General features: G+C 40.8%; 2 protein-coding genes across 3 annotated transcripts; one reads left to right on the top strand and one right to left on the bottom strand.

Moving 5' to 3' along the window:
• The first annotated feature begins 84 nt into the window (after window positions 1–84).
• On the top strand, window positions 85–8,538 carry cinp (cyclin-dependent kinase 2 interacting protein). Its single transcript, XM_010892914.4, has 5 exons — window positions 85–208; window positions 2,296–2,473; window positions 2,586–2,718; window positions 7,888–8,017; window positions 8,206–8,538. The coding sequence occupies exons 1-5, from the start codon at window positions 202–204 to the stop codon at window positions 8,406–8,408; spliced, it is 651 nt and encodes a 216-aa protein (XP_010891216.2). The 5' UTR covers window positions 85–201; the 3' UTR covers window positions 8,409–8,538.
• Window positions 8,507–22,276, bottom strand: znf839 (zinc finger protein 839). Of its 2 annotated transcripts, none has more exons than XM_010892911.5 (8): window positions 21,189–22,276; window positions 20,030–20,962; window positions 19,594–19,836; window positions 17,879–17,971; window positions 15,478–15,624; window positions 9,995–10,105; window positions 9,777–9,867; window positions 8,507–9,689 (listed from the first exon to the last, which is right to left on the bottom strand). In XM_010892911.5, the coding sequence occupies exons 1-8, from the start codon at window positions 22,044–22,046 to the stop codon at window positions 8,998–9,000; spliced, it is 3,168 nt and encodes a 1,055-aa protein (XP_010891213.1). In that variant the 5' UTR covers window positions 22,047–22,276; the 3' UTR covers window positions 8,507–8,997. The 2 variants fall into 2 exon arrangements, with proteins under 2 accessions (XP_010891213.1, XP_010891214.1); XM_010892912.5 differs by having other exon boundaries at window positions 20,030–20,959.
• Window positions 22,277–22,342: the final 66 nt, after the last annotated feature.

The raw sequence follows: 22,342 nt of genomic DNA, 5'->3' as shown, positions 1-22,342 counted from the left end.
ACATTTAATCCCTTGTAGTTCAATACTCCCTGTGGTAGATGGCGGTATATTTTCTGGAGCCGACTGTTTGTCATAGAACCGGAGGAAGAAAAGAACGGAAGTTACGCAGAAGTTTGCTTCGGCAGTGATAGTAAATCAAATGTAAATGTGTAACTACTTAAACTGAACGAGGATATTATAAACAATGGGAATAAATTAACAATGGAAGGTAAAGTAAAGAGCTCCTTCATAAACACATGTTTAGAAGTAGATTGATTAGACTATGGACATCTGAGAACAAATCTTGCGAGAGTCGAATCTGACAAGCCTTAATTTCTCGAACGCATATGCTATTTATCTGCAAAAGCAGTATAGCGCAGTTACAACTTCTAAATATTATTTATATGGGCGCCGGATAAATTACGTAGCTGGCATTGGTCAACATAAATTATCGGAAATCACCGTCCGTGACATGCCAGTTGGGACATTTAGAACAAGACGGTGCTGAAGTCGTTGCTGTTTCACACTTAGTGTCACTTCCCACTTCGAACTGTAAAAGGGTTTCACCGGGCTACGGTACACGAAGTAAGTTCATATGTAGGCTTTCTAGCACTGCGTAGCCAACATTGCCAGAGTGATATTATTTTGGTTCATCCAGTACTCCCTAATGATAGCGGACCATCAGGAGGATTTCGAGGCAGGCATCAGCTGGAGTATGGTCCCCTACTGGGAACTTGTTGTTATGGGGGCGGGTCTTTCTGTTGGGTGTTCCAGAAGTGTGACTGATAGAGTTACCGTAAAGAGTTTAGAATTTGCGCATCACTCTTCATCAGGGTATGGAAGCGTAGATGGTTTGACAGCAGTCAAATGAAACACAGGAGGTGGACAAAATAACGGAAACGACTAAAATATAGTAATATCAAGGATGGTTGCTCAATTCCCCAAAAGCCTTGAAAAATACCAACAAATTGAATCAGCACCTCCGTGACTCGGTCTCGACAAAAACTGAACATTGTGAGCTTCACAACGCTGAAATGTATGGCAGGGATGCCATTCAGAAACAGCTTGTATCAAAAGCCAAAACAAAAAATGCATAACTTTGTGTATGGAGCACAAAAACTCGACCCCTTACCAAACTTAACACTGACCATGTGTCGCATAATCTCTACAGTGTGTATGTGATGGCATCATGGACTGGGCAACTTGATAACATTTGAAGAATGGATAGAGCAAAATACAGCAAAATACTGCAATAGAACCTGCTTCAAAATTGGAGTACCCCAAGAACAAAACTGAGAAAATATCTTATGGTGGCATATTTTAATAACATTGAGAATCCTTGGCACTTTGAAAATTGCAGTGCCCTAGCCAAATCCAAACAACCTGTGGGGAATCTGTCAAGAAGAATGGGCCCAAATCCCTCAACATCGTGTGCAAAGCTGGGACCTACTTACATCAAAAGACTTAAAGCTCTTGATTTCAACAAAAGCTGAATGAATGTGGAGGCTGAATATTTGTATTTCCTTAAAAACATTTCCCAAAATAAACCAATTTCACTTTAGAATAATATATTTTGTGTTTCATTGTTTTAAAATAAAATGTTAGAAAGAACCAAATTAAGTAACATTTGTATTTCAGTAATATGGGAATTGGTCAGGGTCTGAATACTTTTGGAACAGACTGTACATTATACTTATAAGTCATTCCAAGCAAGCAGTTGAAATCACACATTTTTTCATTTGATCACTTTATCCAAAATAATATTTCACCTCAATATCAGGCAGTCTGTCCCCAAGAGACTAATAACACTATGCTCAACAAATGAAGACACCTCCAATCAGGTACCTAAACAGCCTCACTATACTTCACCCGAAACTGCTCTTCTCCCTGCACCTAAATAAACTATACTGAATCTGTAAATGTGTACATTATCTATAAATGTATTATATATATTCCTACTGCTCATCTCCCTTCATCTTATATGCTCACCACTCATTGCATATAATTGTGTCAGTTTGATTTTATTCTTACCCTATGTATTAATGAAATATGAAGTCATTCAGGACAAGGTTTATCAAACGCAAGGCCACAAAGGAAAGCTTGACAGTATGTGGCATATCCCTTATTGATTGCATTGACGCTTCCTTCATAGAACCAGAGTTACACAAGTACAACTGGTGATGTCCACTATTTAGCAGTTATGCTCTATTTATCTTTAACAAATTTGACTCTGTCTTTCGAAGGGTTTGAGTTGACACATCTTTAGGCAGATACAGTCTTTGGCCACACATAAAAGGATATCTATCTCTTCAACAGCACAAAGGTCTGAGACCACCACTCCTGGAAGAAAGTCTCAGTCTGTAGTGACTGGCAGTGCTAGGAAAGTGAAAGACAATGCTGCAGACTGGCACAACCTGATTTTGAAATGGGACCGACTGAATGATGAAGGATCAACCATCGCGAATAACATAGTCAATCTAGGATTGAATAAAGAGTAAGTCACTTCATGTTTTGTCATGTGTCTGACAATATAATTGCATGTCAAGTCATGCCAATGTGAGACCTCTAAATTACACACAGTCTCTCCCCCCCTTTTTTTTTATCAGTTCACATGAAAAGATGCAGGTCATGATGGAGAGTCGAGACACCTCTTCCACCTCTGTTCCAGAGAATGCAATTAGAAACAGTAGTGAACTTGAAGAGATGTGTGACAACTTACTAAGTGTCGTAGACAAAATGGTGAGTCAATAATATATATTCTTAGGATACATCAATCAGCCGTAACATTATGACCACTGACTGGTGAAGTGAATAACACTGATACACTGATCAGCCATAACATTATGACCACTGACAGGTGAAGTGAATAACACTGATACACCGATCAGCCATAACATTATGACCACTGACAGGTCAAGTGAATAACACTGATACACCGATCAGCCATAACATTATGACCACTGACCGGTGAAGTGAATAACACTGATAATCTCGTTATCATGGCACCTGTCAGTGGGTGGGATATATTAGGCAGCAAGTGAACATTCTGTCCTCAATGTTGATGTGTAAGAAGCAGTAAAAACGGGCAAGCATAAGGATCTTAGCGACTTTGACAAGGGCCAAATTGTGATGGATAGATGACTGGGTCAGAGCATCTCCAAAACGGCAGCCCTTGTGGGGTCTTCCCGATCTGCAGTGGTCAGTACCTGCAGGTGTCAGAACACACAGTGCTTCGCAGTTTGTTGCGTATGGGGCTGCGTAGCTGCTGCCCTTTCTGGGTGCCAATGCTGACCCCTGTCCATTGCCGAAAGCGCCTACAATTGGCATGTGAGCATCAGAAGTGGACCACGGAGCAATGGAAGATGCTTTTACATCACGTGAATGGCTGGGTGCGTGTGCGTCGCTTACCTGGAGAACACATGGCACCAGAATGCACTGTGGGAATGAGGCAACCTGGTGGAGGCAGTGTGATGCTTTTGGCAATGTTCTGCTGGGAAACCTTGGGTCCTGCCTTTAATGTGGATGTTACTTTGACACATACCACCTACCTGTGCATTGTTGCAGATCATGTCCACCCTTTCATGGCAACGTATTCCCTGATGGCATTGGCCTCTTTCAGCAGGAAAAAGCGCCCTGCCACAAAGCAAAAATTGTTAATGGAATGGTTTGAGGAAAACAGTGAGTTCAAGATGTTGACTTGGCCTCCAAATTCCCCAGATCTGAATCCAATTGAGCATCTGTGGGATGTGCTGGACAAACAAGTCCAATCCATGGAGGACCCACCTGGCAACTTACAGGACTTAAAGGGTTTTGCTGCTAACGTCTTGGTGCCAAATATTACAGCACACCTTCAGCCGTCGAGCAGAGTCCATGCCTCGATGGGTCAGAGCTGTTTTGGCAGCAAAAGGGTGACCTACACAATATTAGGCAGGTGGTCATAATGTTATGGCTAATCGGTGTGTCATATTTGCACTGATGTACTTATGTCAAATTAGGTATCTTGTCCAGAGCTACAAAAAAAATGTGCTGTTGGAAACCACTGATCTAGCCCATGTCTCTGCTTCGTATTTCTGTAACAGTCTTGGCATTGTCCCAACAATTTGTTAACTACAAATAGCTTATGTTTTTATCTGAGGATATTGGAAATACCCTATTTAAAAATCTATGAATTATTTAATTCCTGCAAATGTCTGTATGTTCTACACTGCGTGCACAATTTTTAGGCTAGTGAGTATTCTGATTGTATTATTATTTCTATGAAAATTTTCCAATTCCACACCATATAAACTTGAATGCTCATTGGATGGAATCATTTTCAGGTGATACAGTGGGGAGAACAAGTATTTGATACCTTGCCGATTTTGCAGAAAATCACATTGTATGATTTTTTTATAATGAATTTGCATTTTATTGCATGACATTAGTATTTGATCACCTACCAACCAGTAAGAATTCCGTCTCTCACAGACCTGTTAGTTTTTAAGAAGCCCTCCTGTTCTCCACTCATTACCTGTATTAACTGCACCTATTTGAACCCTGCGACCCGGCCCCGGATGAAGCGGAAGAAGATGAATGAATGAATGATGAATATTTGAACTTGTTACCTGTATAAAAGACACCTCTCCACACACTCAAACAAACAGACTCCAACCTCTCCACAATGGCCAAGACCAGAGAGCTGTGTAAGGACATCAAGAATAGAATTGTAGACCTGCACACGATTGGGATGGGCTACAGGACAATAGGCAAGCAGCTTGGTAAGAAGGCAACAACTGTTGGCACAATTATTCGAAAATGGAAGAAGTTCAAGATGAGGGTCAATCTCCCTCGGTCTGGGACTCCATGCAAGATCTCACTTCGTGGGGCATCAATGATCATGAGGTGAGGGATCAGCCCAGAACTACACAGCAGGACCTGGTCAATGACCAAAATAGAGCTTTTTGGTCTAAACTCCACTCGCCGTGTTTGGAGGAAGAAGAAGGATGAGTACAACCCCAAGAACACCATCCCAATCGTGAAGAATGGAGGTGGAAACATCATTCTTTGGGGATGCTTTTCTGCAAAAGGGACAAGACCACTGCACCGTATTGAGGGGAGGTTGGATGGGGCCATGTATCGCGAGATCTTGACCAACAACCTCCTTCCCTCGGTAAGAGCATTGAAGATGGGTCGTGGCTGGGTCTTCCAGCATGACAACGACCCAAAACACACAGCCAGGGCAACTAAGGAGTGGCTCCGTAAGAAGCATCTCAAGGTCCAGATCTGAACCCAAAAGAAAATCTTTGGAGGGAGCTGAAAGTCCGTATTGCCCAGCGACAGCCCCGAAACTTGAAGGATCTGGAGGTCTGTATGGAGGAGTGGCCCAAAATCCCTGCTGCAGTGTGTGCAAACCTGGTCAAGAACTACAGGAAACGTATGATCTGTGTAATTGCAAACAAAGGTTTCTGTACCAAATATTAAGATCTGATTTTCTGATGTATAAAATACAAATTAATTACTTAAAAATCATACAATGTGATTTTCAGGATTTTTGTTTTAGATTCCGTCACTCACAGTTCAAGAGTACCTATGATAAAAATTACAGACTTTGTAAGTGGGAAAACCTGCAAAATCGGCAGTGTATGAAATACTTGTTCTCCCCACTGTATGTATTTGTGTAATGAGGGAGGGTGTGGCAACAGTGAATAACACCTTATATCAAGGTGTGCATAATTATTAGGCAGATTCATGACCTCAGGTAAAATGGGCCATAAAAGAGATTGAACTGACACTGAAAAGTCATACATTTTAAATTTCCTTTCAAGACTGATGCAACATTCTTGAAATAGCCAAACTATTGAGGCGTGACCACCGGACACTCAAATGTTTTGTTTGTGAATAGTCAACTGGGGTGCAAAAAATGAATGGAGAACCAAAGACACAAATTAACTGTAAAAGACTTGAGAATAATTAAACTTGAAGCTACTAGGAACCCATTATCCTCCAGTGCCACCATATTCCAGAAATGCAACTTACCTGGAGTGTCCAGAAGTACAAGGTGTCAAGTACTCAGAGACATGGCCAAGGTCAAGAAGACCACCAATGAATAAGATTCACACATTGAAGCGTATAGATTGGGCAAAGAAATACCAGAAGACAGATTTTATCTACAGATAAAATGAGTGACTCTTGATGGGCCCGTGGCTTGATCACTAATGGAAACGGCACCACTTCAAGTCAGGCGCAAGCAAGGTGGAGGAGTGATACTGGCACAGGCTGCTATCATTAAGGATGAGGTAGTTGGACTTTTTCGGGTTGAAGATGGACTGAAACTGAACTCCCATACCTACTGCCAGTTTCTGGAAGATACTTTCTTCAAGCAGTGGTACAGGAAGAAGTCCTCAGCATTCAAGAAGGCCATGTTCTTCATGCAGGACAATGCTTTATCGCATGCATCCAAGAACTCCACTGCTTGGCTAGCAAGCAAGGGCCTCAAAGATGCCCGAATAAAGACCTGGCCCCCCTCCTTACCTGACTTAAATCCTATTGAGAACTTGTGGACCCTTCTCAAACGTGAGATTTACAGTCAGGGAAGACAATACACCTTTTGAACAGCATTTGGGAGGCTGTGGTTGCTGCTTCAGCAAAATATGATCGTGAACAGATCAAGAAACGGATAGACTGCATGGATGGAAGGCTCATGGCAGTTATTGAAAAAAAGGGTGGCTATATCGGTCACTGAATATTTTTGAAAGGCTAGAAATATTATTTCAATTTCATTTTGTGTTACTTATTTGTTGCACTTACTCTAAAAATGCAGAATAAACAGGTGAGTTGGAGAAATTATTTTTGTAAGTTAGTTGCCTAATAATTGTGCATACTTATGTATTCCCCTGAGATAGATCAAAACTAATTTTTCCTTTGTTAAACATACAGGTTTGAGGTTGAATTATATTTTGGATTGACTGAGAGAATTTTGTTTGTTCAACAATAAAATAAATCTTGGAATACGATTTTCCTGATAATTGTGCACACAGTGTATTTGGAACCACATACATGTATTATAAAGTATGATCGATTGAGTTTTGCATGTCAAAATTGTGTAAATGTCAATGTCCAGGTGCCCAAGTTTGTTCAAAACTAAACTGTAAATTAATTTAAGTTTTGGATACATTTTTAAGTTCCCAATAATCTGTGTTACTATTGTATATTACAACTGTAGGAGCCTAAGCTTCTTGATAAAATATAAATATTTGACTAATTAGCATGCAATCATTTAAATTAATATGCAAACAATAGTAACTACACAGTTAATTTATTTATTAGGAATTGGAAGGAATCTTTACAGTATTTACAGTGGATTTATTTACAATTCTTATTTACAGTGATGTATACAATTTTTGTTCCTCGCACTTACTAAAATGGGTGGATTATTTTGTATGTATAAAACCTAATTTACATGACATTTGTAATATTTGGGAATAAGGGACTGTTATTTTTCCTTCCTAGTAACTCAGCTCCCTTTTGTCTTCGATAATCTTGTGAGGAAAAGTTTTGGGGTTGTAATCTGCTGGCAGTCAGGCAAGGAGAGACAGTTTTTTGACCGCTTGCAATTTTCTCTATTATTAATTATTCTTGACCATCTTTTTGTACCAATTACTGCTTATGTCAAAGTTAATTGGTCAACTCCATCGAGTAGTACTGTAGATTTTCGAGGGGAATCGTTAGAACGTCAAGCTAAGGCTTCATTCATTAGGAACCCACAACAACTAGGCTGCTTGCAAAATATAACGAATTAGCACTTTCCAATGCAACAATCCCTACATTATTTACGTTATTGTTTTTTGTGAGAAAATAGTGAACAATAAGGATATTGTCAAGATACAATTGAGGTGTTAGTTTCATTGACCAATTTTATCCTTCCATCAGACTCACATTGTATCAAAAATGCAGAAGTTGGTTTCCTCTGAGAAGGGAATCATTGATCTTGAGACATTCCAGTACGGAACAGGAGGAAGACAATCTCCTTTGTTTCAGACCTGGCCTACGTCACAGTTTGGTAAGAATATCAATCAGTTTAAGATTGTTTTGTAAATACTTATCAGTCATGTGTGCCACAATCAGAGTTCTCCCTGTTTATTTCCACACTTAACTGAGATTATCTATAGCTTTTAAGTAGGCTTCATTGACATCCAGCCCAAGATGTTTTATGTTGTGTGTGAAATATCTACCCCATATTCATTGCAGCTGATGTCTCCTCCAAGCTCTACGAAGCCTACAATCAAGAACTGACACTGAAGCGGGACATTCTTCAGGAACTAGCTCACACAACTAACCCAGATCTATCCATGGTGTATCTGTCCTGTTGGTTGTATCAGCCTTATGTAGACGACAGTGCGAAGCTACTTTTAGAGAGTCTTCTGTTAGAGACTGGGCATAGACCAGTCTAAATGTCAATTTGTAAGTCATTTTAATGGGGTTCTGTTATTTATGGACTACTGTTAAAGGAACTGTGAAGCACTGAATGAAGCATGGCAATGGAGCGGACTGAAATAAAACATTAGTTCTCACATCCTTTTATTAAGAGGAAAATGAGTTGTACTGTACAGCGTATGAAATGGTTGTACTGCAACAATGAATTACAACAAATGAAACATGGAAATTAATAAAACCGGTTTCTTTTAATCGTATTTCTTTTTTTAATTTCCCTTCCTTTGCATACATTTTCCAGGGGATTACAAACCTATTTTTTGTTTGGAAAATGTTACACCCAAATATATAAAAAAGTAATAAAATAGTGCAACTTTTTTTTTAAACTGCTTTTGATATTTATCTACATATAAACATATCACAAACTAAACAATGTAAAGGAAGGGTTATTAATTTGTCTAAATATGAAAACACCACATTGAAAAAGAAAAACTTTTACAAATATACAAAGGATACTTGGAATACAATAAAAATCCACCAGATGGAACAGAAACAATATGGGGGATGATGTGTGCTTGGCGTTGAGGGACCCTGGTATCGTGGAACAAATCAAAGCTGTTTCCCCTCAGACTCAATACCAAGCAGGGCGTGGACTGCTTCCAGGGGGACTCCTTCGGGGGCTCGGATGTGCATCGTGGTGCCGTCGGGCCCGTTTACAATGACGATCCGCTCTGAGGCCACGTCACCCTCTTGGCCCTCCGCTAGGTGCATGGTGAGCCCCTCTGTCTGGATATAGATCTCCTGGCCCTCCTGGCTACTCTGTGCCTCCTGAACCACCACTTGGTCTCCGCTAGAGGTGGACTCATCAGGGGCCAGGCCACTCTGCTGGACTGGGGTAGGGCTGGTCTGCTGCAGTTGGGTGCTGCTACTACTACTGGGTTGCTCATCTGCTGTAACTGGGTCTGTGGCCAAGGCCTTCTCTAGCTCCTTCATCTGATCTGCTATGTCACTGGTGCTCAGAACCTCAGTCGGTTCGGTACCAGACACACTCGGAACAGTTTCCATGGCCTCCTCTTCTACCGCTGAGGGAACGGTCTCTGTCAAGCTGTTGGACAAGTGATCCTGGATCAACTCCATGGGTGTTATGTTTGTCTCTGGGTTAGATGAGACCACCTGGGGTTTGACGTTAACAGTCTGAGTGGCTTGTGGGCCCTTTGGGCTCTTTGTGGGCAACTGAGTTTGTGGTGTAATGTCACTTATGCTTGTCGTCACAATGCTGTCTACTTTGGCTGCACTTGATTCTGAGGACAAAGGGAAATTAATTCAGATTTTACATGACTTCTTCAAGTAACTATCTGTGTTATGTAAAAAAAGAAAATACAACATACCTTTTTTGGAAGTCTCAATGCCGTTCTGGATCTGACTACCCCCCCGGTTCTCCATTTTAAATCGCTTCGTTGGAGGTAACATTTTAGAATTCTGAGTAAAAGAAATATATATAATTACAGTACATTAATCTATACTGAATCTGAGCAAAACCACTATGAAAGAAATTGCATAAAAGCTAAAGCAGATTAGTGTGAAGTCAAATTAAAATGGTGCTTACCTCCATGTAGCGAACATGTTTGGCTGCCATGTTGGTAACATTCTGCTGTGCTGGAGGATTAAGGACTTTTAACTTGTTCACCTCATCAAAGATGCCGAGCGATTTGGCAACCTAAGTGACAAGACAATGATATTAATTTCTCTGTACAATTTGCTTAAAATTTTGGAATACATTTGAATGTTTCAACTCCCAGTGGTTCTCATGATGTCTATTGTGTTACACACAAAGGATGATGCTATCAATTAAAGGGTTTGCACAAACATTGGCAAATTAAATTCAGGGACTTTCCAAAAACGTTTCAAGGACCTCAATTTGAGAGTATTGTTTTATAGCAAAAAAAATAAAAAAAACACAAACATTTATTTTGCATAATGTATTCATTACCACGTTATACAGTGTCAGACAAAAGTTTGGACACCTAATCTAAATTCAAGGTTATTTCTTTATTTCTTGCTATTTTCCACATTGCACAATAATAGTGAAGGCATCAAAACTATGATGTCTTTATTAACACTTTTTAACAGAGTACTTAAAATATTTCCATTGCATCCACCTGCTGTCTTTTGTCATCTTTTTGTTTATTTGTATCATATTTTTTCCAAGCACTGACATTTGCAGATTACTAATTTAATGATTAGAATGCGCTTACTACTACGCTGGTTGTTTCACCTAGCTCTTTTGAAATGTATGTACTTACTGTACATTGCTCTGGATAAGTGTGTCTGCTAAATTACTTAAATGTAAATGTATAAAATAACAAATATGGAATAATGTAGAAACCAAAACAAATTTAAATCAAAATACATTAATATTATAGAATATTATAGTAGCCACCCTTTACCTTGACAGCTTTTTACATTCTAGGTGTCCAGACCTTTAACTAGTACTGTATACATTTTCCAAATGCACTTTGCATTGGGATGACAATTCTAATGTCAGAATCAGTGGTGGACATTGAGTCTCTCCAGTGAGCCAGCTCACATGGCTCTCTTTTGGCTTCCAAAGAGCTCTTTATTCAAAATACTTAACTCCAGAAACAAGAAAATACTTTCATTCTAAACATGAGCTATCGCTATGTCAAATTGAGAAAGTCAATATATGTATGCCAATCCTTATCTCAACAACAAAGACCACGTACATCAGAGAGGTGATCTGTCACTGTTTCAATTCATTTCCTGTGGTTTACTGAAGGGAGCTGTTCAAACAGAGTTGTTCTTTGGCAACTGATCCATTACTAGTCCGGATGCACATTTACTCAATGCCTCACTTTCATGAACAGTTACTGTCAAGGGCCATAAAATGATACTTTTTTGTGTGTGCAATGAACCAGTGATAGTGTGCCATTTTCAGGGTATGAATGACGGTACCAACAATTAGATCACAACAACATTTCATTATACTTGCCAATACAGTGGTTAGTCCTGCCCCCAGGTCCCCTGTTGCCAAGTGCTCCACAAAAATCCTAAAACTCTATTACCCACTACAATACATGCAATGCATCTTCACACTGTTTACTGCTTAACGGAAAAGGCGTTTGCAACCCAATTCAATTTACCGGTTGAAAATATGCATCAAATTATTTTGCTCAGTGGGAAAGGTCTCCCTGTGATTTGGCAGGAATAAAACAATGAGCTGCATGTGATTATGGCAGTAAAAGGAAAATGCTGTCAAACATTTTTAGTTTTGACCTGGCAAGACTAGTGATGTGCAAATCATGAACAATTCGTTCTTTTTGAACAAATCTTTTCAGTGAACTTGGTGTACTGAATCACTGCTTTACAAGATTCATTCAATTGGTGAATCACTTTTGCGCAAGAGAATCAGAGGTTTAGGCCACTGTGAAATCGGAATGCAAACTCTTCTCACCACTGCTTAACCCCTGTCAGATGTCACAATCCACTGAATAACTATAATTTCAAAAATAGTGGAAGCCAATATGTTACACAGATCTGAAATACTACATCCGAGCCAACTTGTAGCCTATTCCAATTTTAATCACCCACGGGATTTTGTTATAGTTTGTCTGTCAAATACATGACTTAGCTTATGTTGCATTTTTACAACGTTCTCTAATTTAAAAGGTAGAGACAAGTGGTTTGTTGAAAGGAAGCACTAAGCATCTTTCTCCAAAATGCGCAATCTTGTCTTTCGCTAATTTGTTAAATACAGTAAGCTGCTTAAGCACATCCTTAAATGGCATGAGAACAAATATAGGTCTGTAACTGTGCATGCAGGATTTATTACAGTAGTTTAAAATAATTAAACTACAAGAACTGCACCCTAGAGTCGCAGAGCTTCTGAAATGAGTTGTCACCCCTCACACAGTCAGCCGCGTTGGATATCATGGGATTGCGAAAAACGTAAATTATTTTACAACAGTCCTACCCACCAAGCCTTGTAACATAAAAGCATCTGATCGCATATCTCCATTGAGAGAATTATGAAATTGGCTACCTGAACCGCGGAACATAGGCATTTATTTGCAGGTTTAGTAGAACCTCAAACCACACATGCTGTTAAGAGCGATGAACGCTCAAATAACCCGTCTTTATCCAAATGCAAAGCATAGATTTTAATGATATGATGTTTTAAAATATTTTCAAGATTTTTTCTTCTTATATCATTTCGAATATTGTAGGTATTCTTTCTCACCGATCTGAGAACCACGGCAACCAAGCTTGATCAGACAGTCAACTACATCGTTGTATCCAACCAAGTCGGATAACGGATCGGATCCCGCATAATCGGATCTCGTATTCATCCATGAAGTCCTCCACCTCCTCCCTAGCTTTAACATGTATGACACACAGGCCGAGCCATCATCTTTAACTACAACTTAGCCAATTCTGGAACCGGTGGTGTTTCTGTAGTAAGAACCAGAGTGCATCCGACTTGGCAGGAAACATGTTAAGATAAGGTAGCACTGGTTTTTCATTGCAGTTTAAGATGTGCATACTCCTTAACTATAGAAACCAAACATGCAAGGTGAATTCGATAACTTTTTTTATTGCTGTTATTCAGGGTTGGCCTACTACATTTGCTTAATTCGGTAACATTCAGAAGAAACTAAGAGCTTGGAAAAAGGATTAATTCAATGAATCAGTGATTCAAATGATCCAAATGTTTTCAAAGAACTGTACTGAATGATTAGGCAAGACAGGCCTGGGTCAGAGGTGACTAAGAACCCAGTGGCCACTCTAACAGAGCTTCAGGAGAACATTCCTGAAGGACAACCATCTCTGCAGCACTCCACCAATCAGGCCATTATGGTAGAGCTGCTACGTAGAAAGCAGAGGTGGGGGACTCGAGTCACATGACTTGACTTGAGTCTGACTCGAGTCACAATTTTCAGGACTTGTGACTTGCTTGATTAAAGTATGAAAATGACTTGACTTGACTGACTTGAGAACAAGTTACTTGAGACTTGACTTGACTTGAAGTGGAAGACTCGACAATGACTTGAACTTATAATAAACAAACAGCAATAAAATTATTGTATATGTTGTGACATCAGCACCACTAATCAGCGTATGTGCCTTTAACGCTGCACAATTCAAACCGCGCCAAACATGGCAGACAGTAACGTTAGTCGTGCTCCACAAATAGTATTGTTTGGATACAAGGACTTTGAACTGGACCGTGTGAATAAAAAAATATTTGCCAGATTTAAAATATGCAACTACGTCAAATTTCATTTGTTATTTTAAGAACCACAAGGAAAGGTAAGAAAGTAATCACTAAGATCTATAACGATTAAGTTACTAATGTAATTAATTAATCTTTTGTTTGTCATCATTTGGCCTTGGTTGCATATTGTTTTTTTTTTCTTGTTAGAAATGTGACTATTATCATTACTGAATACGTCTGGTAAATAGATGTAAGGGAATTTGACTATAACAGTGGCATAGCCTGAATTTTAATGTTGATGGGCATCTTAAAATGAGCGGGCATGTATATTATTACACGTAGGCTATAATGTCTGTATTAAATGTGGGCATTTTCAAGTGTTTGTGGACTGCTTGTAGAAACTAAAAAGCATTGTGCTTACACCATAACAGTTAACTTTACTGCATGAAAGGCTAACATGGAGGCGCTGATGTGATTACTAGCACCTAAACATTTTGAAGAAGTTTTTTTTTTTTTACTCATACAGACAAGAATAATTACAGCGTAATACATTATAGGCAGTTTTTTCAGTCACAATAATTAGTTTATAAGGTTGTTATTATTAGCCCTTATTACATGGATTGGCTGAATTCCAGTGCAGAATGCGTGTTATTTCTTGATAACAGACCGTTGCCATGAAAAACAGCGCGTTGCTATGGACGCAGCAGGATTCTAACCAGAGACGGAACAGACTATTTTCTTTAGAGGAAGCAATACAATCGTTTTTATATCAATAAATTCCTTTTGAAATCAATATTTTGTGTCAAATTATAGATTTATTTGGTAGGTAGCCATGTAATAAGCGGGATAAGGTATAGCGAGGCGGTTGTTATAGCGAATACAACCCCTTCAGGCTGATTCAAGATCCCTCCGCTTCGTCCCCCCAAAAAATTTTACCACAGAGGAGAAAAATATTTGATTTTGAAATCGAGCTTCGCACCGAGCGCATGTCAGAAACAGAGGACAGTGTGTGTGTGTGTGTGTGTGTGTGTTCGTTCATCTCTTTAGTACTGTGACTTGCCTTGACTTGAAACTTATAAGGACTCGACTTGACTTGCTTAGGGTGAACCCTTGACTTGACTTGCTTGATTTATCTGAACTGTGACTTGAGACTTGACTCGAGACTTGATGGTTAAGACTTGAGACTTGCTTGGACTTGACCATGTGTGACTTGTCCCCATCTCTGGTAGAAAGAACTCGTGGGTAAAAGTCATATGACATACGCTGTCTGAAGTTGGCCAAATAAAGGATTCTGAGCATAAGGAAAAAATTAATTCTGATCTGATCAATTCACCGAATGATACGCAGTTCACCGAATGATATGTGCTAGGAATGTGGGACCTTATATTGATGTGTGCCTTTCTAAATCAAGGATGCATTTTAGCTTAATTTGTAGTGCCATGGAAAAATGTCAGAATGCTTATGTATATGAGATATCCGGTTTTATTTTCAATAGATTTGTACAGATTTAAAAAAAAATGTAAAGCTTTGTCATTATTTATTTCTGCCATGTGGTTTTGCCGCAAGAAGTGCAGCAGAGTAAAGCAACGCAATACTCAATTCACACAACTGAAAACTAGTAAATCCATCTACAGCTCAAAAACTGTTTAGCATTAAAATCACTGGCGACTTATATTGGAACAGGAGAAGGGATAAATTATTTCAAGATCTTTTCAAGCAATGTATTTATAAAAAGTCAAATTTCCAAGATATTCCAGGACTTGATTACCAGATATCCAAATTCAAGTACTCAACCCTGCAATTACCTCCAAATGGGTTAAATGGTATTGGAATAATATAGATATACTTCTTCCTACCTCAACATTGTGGACTTCCAAGGCTGTGTGGACACCCTGTGGGTTACTGATGTAGTCTTGGGCCATCTTCTTCACCTGGCTGTGGAGCTGCTCAAACTCCCGATACACATCTGAAAACAGGGCTTTGGGCTGCCGCGCCTTCTCCACCTTTAAACAAGGAAACAGTAAACATGCAGTCCCCCACACATTGTATTTCCCTTCTTTTGACATCCGAGATACCGCTTGTGACAAATGCATTTCAGTTAGATTACCATAGAGCCCCTCCTTGTGCCAATCAGTGTCATTCGGTAAATACCGGTTATTTAAGGCAAGACGCATCATTCACCCAAGTTTACTCAAAGTTGGGCTGTCAGTGTTGGAGATAATGTGGCTTAACTACTCATCTCAGAGGATGAGTCCAATTTCATTAGTGAATCCAACAGATGAACATGTGCCTGTTACAGCCCCACCGTGTGGTCAAATACCAAAGGTCTTGCATACATTCACCTCACATGATTGGCCCCTTGATAAAGATGTGCAGACAAGGCTGTATAATAAACAACAAAGGTAATGAACTATAGTCATATGCCAACACCAGCAACATATTGTACTTCATTAAGTTGCTCTGGATAACAGTATCTGCTAAATTACTAAAATAATGATTTAAGGAATCAACCAAATGTACCACCTCTTAAATAATACATCTCCCCAAAGATGTGTGTAAACACTGTGGCACTCATGGAGTATTTTGTGCATCTTCCGCTTAAAAGGATAAAGGCACTGTTCTTTTGTTATTATTCTTATAAGATTGAAGAATACATTGAAGTTATCTTAGGATCATTCATTCATACATGTTTTCCAGATACTTGAGGTCCTAATGTCTGTACTTTAGCACTGTCCTTTTCAAAACACTGCTACTAGAGACTGAGATGGCATTGAAACCTTTTTTTGTGTTCAAATAATTTACTTTTGAACCAGGGGAAGCAAAACAGCCCCCATATTTTTAAAGATCCATTACCAAACTTACCACAGAGTTGTGGTGCCACAAAGCACAATTTTAGTTTTATCAGATCCAAGTGTTAATGCTGTTTTAACCTTAGGTGGTTTGTTGGTTGGTTGCTCTTAAAAAAAGGCATTTCTCTGGCAATCCTTCCAAACAGGCCATAGACTTGGAGGTGGGACCTAATAGTACATTTGGAAACTGAGCAACCCCAATATGTAACCATATTCTGTTACTCTCCAACCATGGCCCTTCATTCTTCATTTGATCCCAAACCATCTTCCTCACTGCACGGAGGACAGACAGCCTGCTGTACTCTACCGCACGGGGGACAGACAGCCTGCTGTACTCTACCGCACGGGGGACAGACAGCCTGCTGTACTCTACCGCACGGGGGACAGACAGCCTGCTGTACTCTACCGCACGGGGGACAGACAGCCTGCTGTACTCTACCGCACGGGGGACAGACAGCCTGCTGTACTCTACCGCACGGGGGACAGACAGCCTGCTGTACTCTACCGCACGGGGGACAGACAGCCTGCTGTACTCTACCGCACGGGGGACAGACAGCCTGCTGTACTCTACCGCACGGGGGACAGACAGCCTGCTGTACTCTACCGCACGGGGGACAGACAGCCTGCTGTACTCTACCGCACGGGGGACAGACAGCCTGCTGTACTCTACTGGGCATGTTTACTTAATAATTGCCCTTTTTTTGGCTCCTGATTTAGGAGTTATTTGTCTTTCCACACAGTGATGTAAGACTAATGGATTTAGCATTCATCTCATTAGATTTTTTATATCCCAGTAAAACAGAAAGCCTTCGAAGGCAAGGTTTTTGACACCTAATTTCTTGAGAAAAAAATATTAATTGCTCAAATTGCTCATGAAGTTTGGTTTCATACAGCCGTTTGTTCATCTTTATAAAATGTGCCAATAATTTAAGGTGACCTGTTGACACTTTGTTTGCAATATCCATACAAAATGTTTACAATATGAACATTTCTACCAAAAATTCTGCTCAGAAGTTTCATGCAGAAGGATCATTTGTTTTTTTTAGAGAAGTGTTACTGTGAAAAGTAAAAATAAACTCAAGTAAAATAAAAGTGTGCCAGTGAAACAGTTTGGAGCATACATGTATACATCCACACCCACAGACCCACATTTCATTGTGGGGGACAAACAGAACCATGGCACATACTTAATGTCCCTACAACCAAAATATTTGAATGAAAATTATATTATATATCACTGATATGTCCAGAAATGGGCTTTTAAACCCAGGATGTCAACAGCTTTCCTATCAAGTCCTGCAATTAGATAACCCAAAGTACCCACTATATCAGCATGGATTCAAATATTGTGTAGCTAATTCTATATCTTTGTTGGCTTAGCATGCAACTGTTCCTGTGGTGACCGTACCTTCATTAGGAGGAACTCCCAAACTGTCATGACTTTAGCCAAACGAGGAAGAACAGTCTCCATGAGTTCTTCATTATCACACTCATGAGTCACCTAAAGGGACAAATGACAAAGTAATAGTATTTACATAATTGTATGTTTTTCTTACCGCCATTGATGCTCAAAGACAAATGAATCTATAGGCCAAACAGAGTTTCATTTCAGGAACTTGTGGTTTGTAAATAAAAATGTAAGCTATAGCTAAATAAAATATAATACACTGCTCAAAAAATTAAAGGAACACTTCGGTATCGATGAACGAAATATATTAAAGATCAAAATCTTTACTGTACACTGTGTAATTTGTTGAGATCAAAATGATGTAACAACGGTCAACGGAAAATAAAATCAACCAGCCGATTGAGGGCTGGATTAAAACTCACACCGAAAATCAAAGAAAACCATTGAAAGCTGTTCCAACGTCCGTGATTTTGATCACGGCAACGCTTAATGTGACTCAGTAGTGTGTAAGGCCCTCATCTGCCTGTATGCAGTCCCGACAACGCCTGGACATGCTTCTGATGAGACAGCAGTTGGTGTCCTGGGGGATCTCCTCCCAGACCTGGATCAGGGCATTAGTGAACTCCTGGACAGTCTGTGGCGCTACTTGCCGGTTTCAGATGCACCGCTATATAATGTCCCAGAGGTTCTCAATTGGATTCAAGTGAGGTGAACGTGAGGGCCAGTCAATGGCATCAATGCTGTCGTCATCCAGGAACTGCCTACACACTCTGGCCACATCAGGCCGGTCATTGTCCTGCACCAGGAGGAACCCAGGGCCCACTGCATTAGCGTAAGGTCTGACGATGGGTCTGAGGATTTCATCCCAGTACCTAACAGCAGTCAGGGTACCGCTGGCTAGCACATGGAGGTCTGTGCGACCCTCCAAGGATATGCCACCCCAGACCATCACAGACCCACCGCCAAAGAAGGACAAAGAAGCTTGTCATATCTAGATTCTTTGATTACTCAGAGTGCAGTCATACTAGGTGGCCGTAAAAATTCTCAAGACCAATATAATTTCCTTTACAGTTTTTCCATCTTCAATGTATCCATAATCTTTGCTACATTATGAAGGTGTAGAGCAGGGGCCACTGGTGAATCCAACAACTTTAGGAAGTGAAAATACTTTTTTTTTTTATAACTCAATTTTATGTTGAATACTTAACTGGGGACATTTCCTGGAACAGGCCACCAAAAGCAGGGACTGGCCCCAAAAAACAGGGTCATATTTTCACCTTAATTAATTACCATTCAGTCATCCAGTGTCTTTAAGAGAAATGCTTCGCACTTACCCTGGTGACCAAAAAAGTAGGCGGCTAATTTAACTGGTGTTAGTGTTTTCATTTTGGCTAAAGGCAAATACATAACCCAAAATACAGGGCCAGAGAAACTAAAATAGGCCTAACACAAGCTATTTGTTTAAAATATGTAGCCTATGTAATTACAGAGATTCACTTAATATACAGACATATTGTGCTATTCTAACAAAATGTTTGGAGAAGTCAATGGGGCAAGGTGTCATTCCGGACACCCTAACGCGTCGCCCTAGAATAAAATGCTCTTTTTTATATATAGCCTATATTTTACATTATTATGTATATGCGTAAAATGATGGGAAGCAAGAATGTATTGGAGAAATGTTTTCTGATCCGGGATCTTAATTCAATATATACCTCTTTGAGTCGTGCTTTCCTTCTCTGGGCCTGCTGCTCCACACTGGTTGCACCTCCTGCTAGCTTTGGGGGTCGACCTCGCCGCCCCAGTCTCACCGCTGGGTGGGCTGCCACCTTAGGCAGGCATTTTGTTGGTGGTCTTCCACGTCCCCTGGGTCTGCCTGGACCCCGAGCTTGGACCCCTTCCTGGCCTACTGCTGGTTTGGTAGAAGATGCTACTTCTTGGGTTGCCATGGTATCCACCTGTGGAGGTCCACCGAAGTCAGTGAATAAGGGAAAAAAACTAATAGACATTTCCCCAGAGAAAGACTAAAAAGCTAGAAAACATCCATTCCGTATGACTTTTAGTCTAGGGCGCGGTGTAATTTGTCTGGAAAAACAACCCAACAACAGACATGTTCACATTTAATTGTTTCAGGTAACTTTCTAGTCTTACTTTTGGTTGAGTGGTTGATGTTGCAGCAGCCGGTTTCTCTGCAGCATCACTTTTCTCAGGACTTGGCGTGTCTTTAACAGAGCTGGAGTTACTCTCCTCAGTCTGTTTGTCGGGTTCGGCCCCAGCGTCGGCTCTGTCCTCTTTAGGTGTTCCTTCAGGTGGGGACTTCAGTTCACCGTGGGACGGATACAACCTGTAGTGTCTGGAAAGGCCTCCATGGCCTATGTAAGCCTTATCGCAAGTTTCACACTGAAAGGCCTTCCGCTTGTGACTGTAACTCATAGAGGACGCTCCCTTTAAACCACCCTCTCCGTCGTCCTCTTCCTCAACACTGATTTCAGAGTAGTCGTCGGAATCTGACTGATGGCTCTCGGCCAAATCCTCTGTCTTGATGAATTTATAGTCCTTCACCTTGTACTTGGGCGGTCTGGACACCCTCCCGGAGCGCGTTTTAATGTTTGGCGCCTTTTTCACTCGGGTTTTGACCCTTTTCACTTTCTCCACAGCGGGAGCTGGGTTAGAAACGGACAGGGCAGGAGCAGCCACTGCAGCAGACCGAACTACCGTGACCGTCGTTCCATTGACCGGGCCCTTGACGGCAGGCGGCTGGGCAGCGGACTGAACAGGCATGGGCAGTTTGTGCACAACGGGCACCAGGCTGCCAACCACGGGGGTGGAGCTCTGCAGGAGCAGCTGAATGGGAGGATCTCCGGGGTTTTGCTGGAGGAAGTAGTGTTGCTGCCCAACCACGGGTGTGATGTGGATGATCTGAGGGCTGCTGCTCACACTGCCATTGGTAGACACCTTGACCTGTTGACCTTGACTTGCCAAGGCCAAGTTCTTCTGTTGGGGGATTGAAATTGTAGTCTGTGCTGGTACTTTCACCTCCTGTTTCCCAGAGGGCACCTGAACTTGGATCCGAATGGTTTCCTGCTGGTAAAGTATAGACAATATTAACATCAGTAGTGGCCACTGTTGTCTGGTGGCTGGACTTCATACAGCTGATTAAAATGCAATGTTTCCTGTTTTTCCTCGGCTAAATTTGTATTTGACACAATACTGAAAATACATGTGCTGTAATTCACATACCATATAATTAAAACACATATTTGGATGACAAATAAGATGACACCATAGAATGAATTCCAAAATGAGTTACCTTTTTCTGGACTAGTCGCGTACCATTGTGGGACTGAAGTGCCACATGTTTAGCAACATTTTTCAGCTGCTGGGATGCATTCTGCATGGTGACCAGTGGCTGCGGACTGGCCACTGTGATCTCTGAGGCCGCAACAGTCGTGAACAAACCAGTTGCAGGGTCAAGTGTCGTTACAACCTGCTCAGATTCCTTGGGTGGGGCAATTGATTGCTGAGATTTAGTAACTTGCTCTATAACTTGTTGAAGCTCGTTGGGAGCCAATGCCGTACTGGGAACTGTATACTGTGTTTGTGATGAAGTAGGAGGGAGTGTTTTAATGCCTTGATTTTGTTCAAACAAGCGAGCAGCCTCACTCTCCGTCACTGTGACAAGCTCCTGTTTGACCAACTGCTCCACTAGCTGTTGTTGCTCCTCTGCCGTTAGACCTGATCCTTCTACAAAACTACCGTCTGGTTGCACGTAAATTATAGTGGTCCCAGGTGCAAGAGCGTTTACAAAGTCAGCACTGACTGGAGAAAAATGTGCATCCGTTGCAATACCTGAGGTTTCAACAACAGACGTTATTGTCTGTTCGGGTTGTTGTTCATTGCCCCCAGTTTTGATCACAGCTTCCTGTGAGTGTTTTGCTAGGAATGGCTCCTCTTTTGTGCAGCTTTGCAGGAAATCTGTTGTTTCGGTGATCTCTGGTGCATTCGTTTCAATGCATTTCTCGACGACTTGGTTCTGGTTTTCTAATTCGGTAGGTGTTTCAATTACCGGCAATCCGGAAACACACTGAACTTGAGATACTGTACCGTGCTCTACCTCTGTTGTTGTAACGTTACTTGACATATTGCTCTCATCTTCGTTATCCGCCATTTTAACTGTAGCTAGCAGGCTAATAGGTAGCTAAATATTCATGTGCAATCCCCGAACCAATCGATAGGTAGCTATCTTGAATTTCGATAGATTTTTACAAACAAATGCGTTTGTAGAAATAATAGCAAGAGATTCCTGCAATAATAAAAAATAGCAGATTTGCGAAAAGATGCAATCATGAAACGCTACAGAAGGTAACGGTTAACGGCGTGAGGAAAGTGACTGCTAGTGGCTAGCCTGCTCTGTATGGCCTGCTGCAATTTTTTTCTCTCCAGCGCAGCGTGTGCTGTTTCCGT

This window comes from Esox lucius, chromosome 15 (assembly GCF_011004845.1).
Source record: "Esox lucius isolate fEsoLuc1 chromosome 15, fEsoLuc1.pri, whole genome shotgun sequence".
Taxonomy (NCBI): domain Eukaryota; kingdom Metazoa; phylum Chordata; class Actinopteri; order Esociformes; family Esocidae; genus Esox; species Esox lucius.
Note: the sequence above shows the minus strand (reverse complement) of the source record. Positions and strands in the feature narration are given on the sequence as shown.

What these genes read in the sequence shown, in the direction of transcription:
- cinp (XM_010892914.4), top strand. An exon ending in AATCTAGGATTGAATAAAGA is followed by an intron (nt 2,474 to 2,585) that starts GTAAGTCACTTC and finishes TTTTTTTATCAG; the next exon opens with TTCACATGAAAAGATGCAGG. An exon ending in TAAGTGTCGTAGACAAAATG is followed by an intron (nt 2,719 to 7,887) that starts GTGAGTCAATAA and finishes TCCTTCCATCAG; the next exon opens with ACTCACATTGTATCAAAAAT.
- znf839 (XM_010892911.5), bottom strand. Translation starts at nt 22,046, where the DNA reads ATGGCGGATAACGAAGATGAGAGCAATATGTCAAGTAACGTTACAACA. An exon ending in TGGAAGTCCACAATGTTGAG is followed by an intron (nt 10,106 to 15,477) that starts GTAGGAAGAAGT and finishes CTTGTCACTTAG; the next exon opens with GTTGCCAAATCGCTCGGCAT. An exon ending in AACATGTTCGCTACATGGAG is followed by an intron (nt 9,868 to 9,994) that starts GTAAGCACCATT and finishes TCTTTTACTCAG; the next exon opens with AATTCTAAAATGTTACCTCC.